At 45.4% G+C, this 4,335-nt stretch overlaps 1 protein-coding gene across 1 annotated transcript; it reads right to left on the bottom strand.

Annotated features, from left to right (window-relative positions):
* Window positions 1-12: 12 nt before the first annotated feature.
* On the bottom strand, window positions 13-2,871 carry LOC104533710 (T-complex protein 1 subunit gamma-like; the record flags this gene model as incomplete). The annotated part of the gene is made up of 7 exons (XM_010184767.1): window positions 13-189; window positions 646-832; window positions 997-1,114; window positions 1,469-1,565; window positions 2,146-2,208; window positions 2,305-2,355; window positions 2,810-2,871. Coding segments are annotated over 7 exons (755 nt in total), but the record flags the coding sequence as incomplete, so codon positions are not given.
* Window positions 2,872-4,335: the final 1,464 nt, after the last annotated feature.

The raw sequence follows: 4,335 nt of genomic DNA, 5'->3' as shown, positions 1-4,335 counted from the left end.
CCAACTCCTCACATTCTGTGATTCTGTGACTTGCTTTACCTGGCTCTCTCCTTTCTTGTACTCCAGAGAACAATCCAGGAGGACGATGCGCGGGTTCTTGATGAGGCGCCGCATCCTGGGGTGGGTGACGTCTTTATTCACCATGATCCCACGCAATACACACGAGTCTTCGCAAAAGCCACCTGGAATCTGACACGAGAAAGGGAGAAAACAAGGCGAGTCAGCCTGTGAAAACCAGTGCATCTGTGCTGCTGAAACTATTCATCCCATAGAATGGAAAAGCAAAACTCTGCCAAATGATCGTGATGCATCCAGGTTAATCCGAGTTCATTTTAAGAATGTGTTAAGTGAAAAGCCATGGAAGAAACTGAGAAACTGCTCACATCCTATTGCATTACAACACGTTTGGAAAACGTAAACCAAACCAACTTAAACGATCTTTTTGACAGATGGTTTTTAAAAGTTGAAATGACTGCCCCTATTTTCACCGTAAACCAACACGGCTGACAGCTCTAAAGCACCGTCAAGGGTCACGTCCGCAGACTGCAGAGCAGCAGCTCAAAACCCTTCCCACCGCATCCCAGGAACAACCAACTCCGAATAAGAAAGAGCACACAGAGAAGAAATAGCTGAGGACACGCTCACCTTCTCTACTTTTGCGTATTTTTTAATATCAATTTCCCTCCTGCCGTTTTCCTCGAACTCCACGGTCTTCACAGCATCGAGAGCGATGCTGCAGGCCAAGTCACTCCAACGGTTTATTGCCTTGGTATTTATAGCACTCTTTATTATTTTAAGCATCATCTCTTTGTTGTTCACATCCACCGGAGTGCTGAGACAAAGCAGAAACCAAACAGTAAACCGAGCATTACTCCAAGCTGCAATCCCATAATCCCATCGAGTCCCTCTCCAATTATATTAAGTTTGAAGAATCATCTTCAAGCAGTGCAGAAACCCCAGACCCCTTCTCCCTAACTCCCCCCAGCCCGTACTTACCCAATTTTCTTTAAAATACTGATCATGTCATCCAGAGCCTTACGATAAGCCCCAATGATCACAGTTGGGTGCATCTGCTGCTCGAGGAAGTGTTCAGCAACGGAGAGCATCTCTCCAGCTAACAAAAAACAAACCAAAACTCATCAAAATTCCTGAGCTAAGGTAGGAAAACACTCGACAGTCAAGCCATGAGACTTGCATACCAGACAAAAAGTATCTGCTGTCCACACAGAGAGCTCTAACATCATCTGTACCTTTCTTTATGCTTAACTGTGCCTATTTTGGGGAAAAAACCACAACTTCCTGAAGCATGGATCACTGAAGGGTCTAATGAACCCAGCATTCTCCTCTCAGCAAAGTAAAGGATCAATTTTAGGGCTGGTAAATAACGAATATCTGTTTTATTAAGGCCCATGTACTGAACTTCAGCCTTAATCCTTTATGAAAGACACATCTTATTCCCTCTCCTTACCGAGGATGATCACAGACGTCGTCCCATCTCCGACTTCTTCGTCTTGAGTGCGGCTGATCTCAATCATCGATTTTGCGGCCGGGTGCTGGACTTGTATCTGTACAGGAGAGCAAGGAGAACGTTTGTGGCCCACAGCACTAAAGCTGAAAGTCCCTGCGTCACTCAATGGAAGAAATCCCCCACCTTTTAAATAATCAAGGGCGTTCTGCACGATATAGGAAAGATTTTTCTTCTTTTTGAGACCAAAAATAAGCCCTCATATTGCACAATATTGGATCTCTCTCTGTTTTTCAGGCATTACCATTTTGGTGATGTTATTTCAACAGCACTTGCCCCAGAAATACAATGAGTTTTTGGTTTAATTATCTGACATGGTAAAAGCAAGCATCTACTCATAAGGTTTTGATACAAGCAACTATAGCCACAATTACTATAGAATTTACACCTTCATGAAAACTTAGCACCCTGGGATCAAACCTACTTTTCTGAGGAGGAAATCTGCTTGAAATATTTAATTTACCCCTAAGTAAGCACCCTTTTGGTACTGCCATTTACTAACTGGTGGCTCTCAAGTCAGATGATGAAATAACACAGCTCCATCAGCAGCTACAGAACCATATCCTGGGAGATTTTGACTCACACATGAAGCAAGATAATCCTTTAGGAGAGAAACTCACCTCTCTAAGAATAGCATTGCCATCATTGGTCATCACAATCCCACCCATGGGGTCCAAAAGCATCTGCAACGGGAAGAGAAGCAAGATTTGCACTGAGTTTTAATAAACACGGCGTTCCTCGTCAGCAAGCAGCGCGGGTATTCCAGCAGAAGTCCTTACCTTCATCATAGCTCTTGGCCCCAGACATGTTCTGATGATGTCAGCTATGGTCTAGGAGGAACAAAAGAAATTAGACAATACAGCAGGGCATTAAAACATCTGGAAAAAGAAAAAGTCTACATGAAACAAGGACCCACTGCAAAATTTAAGTGACCAAATGACTCTACAGCTGCTTAGATGCAGCAGAGGTTAAGAATTACGTGGGAATGAGAACACCAGGATTATAAAAGCACTGGCACCACACTAAAGGACTCTTTAAATCAGATGTCAAAACTTGCACGCTTTCAGATTTTGCAGAGGAAGAGGTGTTGGTAGGTGAAGCCCCTCCACATTCAGTTACACTGCACCTAGTGTTTTAACACTGAAAATTCATTTCCTATGCTGCTTCTAGACAAAACGTGCTTCAGAGCCAGACTTCCCTCTTAAATATATATAATATACATATGCACATGCACACACACACAAAATAAAGGAATACAAATAGAGTGACATGAGAGTACGGTACCTTAGCAGCAGTGATGTTTCCTGTCTGGACTTTTCTTCCAGACTCACGTTTCACGTTCTGACCTGAAGCGCATAGAAAAAAAATAAAATATTAAAGCACAAATACAACTTTGGTCTGATCCTACTAAGGAGATGAAGACTGAAACAGTGATACTGCCAATGCATCGACACCCTCTCAGCCGCACACACTTGGTACGTGACCAGTTCTAAATTAAGAGTTCACCATGTAAATACCACAAGCACTATTAAAAAGCACGTTCATAAAAGTGTCAGTGAAAAGCATTTTTTATCACAACAAAATTCCTGATTAGCGTCATAATTCAACAGAGATTAAACTTCGCAACCCTGAAATACAACCCATTCCCCCAGGAAAATCAACCAGCAGTGACTCATTGGAATCTGCAGGATCCCCCAAAGCCCAAGAACCGTCACACAATGACTTTTACTCAAAAAAAGCTACAGATGCTCACACCCAACAAGTAGAACACTGGTTTAAAATCAAGTTTTATACATCAGTGGTGCTCAGCCTTTGGAACACGAGGGTGAGCCACTGCCCTACCACAAGCTCACAACCATATTTGGGGAGTAACTGTCAAAAGCGGCTGCCCTAGAGAATTTCCAAGCTTGGTACTGCTTTTTGTTACAAGCATAGACTGGGTAAGTGTGGAGTTACTTCAGGAGCGGATGTCTGTGCACATGGATTTGAAAGACAGAACAAAAGAAAGCGACAGAGCACCAAGAATAAGGTAAGCAGGCCTACAGCAAAAGGGTCCTTGGACACAACAGCCTGCATCTTGGGTTAACAGTGAGCAGAGCAGATGGCAATGAGAAACCCAAGCAGAAAGAAACCCCCTGGGACAGCTCATATGGCAGGGTGGCGAATCACAAAGTCCAAGAAGTTCAAATGGGACAGCACAAATGTGCTAAGAAACACAAGTGGAGAAAATCACAGTGGGGTTTGGGGTGGAAGGGACCCCAATTCCCCCCCAATTCAACCCCCATGGGCAGGGACACCTCCACCAGCCCAGGCTGCTCCAAGCCCCGTCCAACCTGGCCTTGGGCACTGCCAGGGAGGGGGCACCCACAGCTTCTCTGGGCAACCTGGGCCAGGGCCGCAGCACCTCACAGGGGAAGAATTTCTTCTTAATGGCTAATCTAAATCTATCCCCTTCCCGTTTATATATAGTAGTGTATGTATATACACACACACACACATATATACACACACATATACACACTTATAAATAGCTGAAAGAAGCTGAGATCTGCCAGGAAATATTTAATGAGGAGCCGGAGCTCCGATGCCCTGAGACCTCCCGCAAAGGGAGCAAAGTGGGGCCACGGGCGGAGGAGAGGCACGGCCCATCAGGGCTGGGCAGTGGCTGTGGAGAGCTGAAGAGGCCCGAGAAGAGACAAAGGGGACCTCAGGGCGTGCCGGTGGCGGCAGCCGGGGCCCAGCGGAACCCCCGGCCCGGCTGGGGGGTTCTGTGAGGGAGTGCCCGGCCGTGAGGGGGAACCAACATGGCG

This window comes from Mesitornis unicolor, unplaced genomic scaffold (assembly GCF_000695765.1).
Source record: "Mesitornis unicolor isolate BGI_N332 unplaced genomic scaffold, ASM69576v1 scaffold25305, whole genome shotgun sequence".
NCBI lineage: Eukaryota > Metazoa > Chordata > Aves > Mesitornithiformes > Mesitornithidae > Mesitornis > Mesitornis unicolor.
The sequence above is the reverse complement of the archived record's forward strand: the minus strand, read 5'-3'. Positions and strand labels throughout refer to the sequence as shown.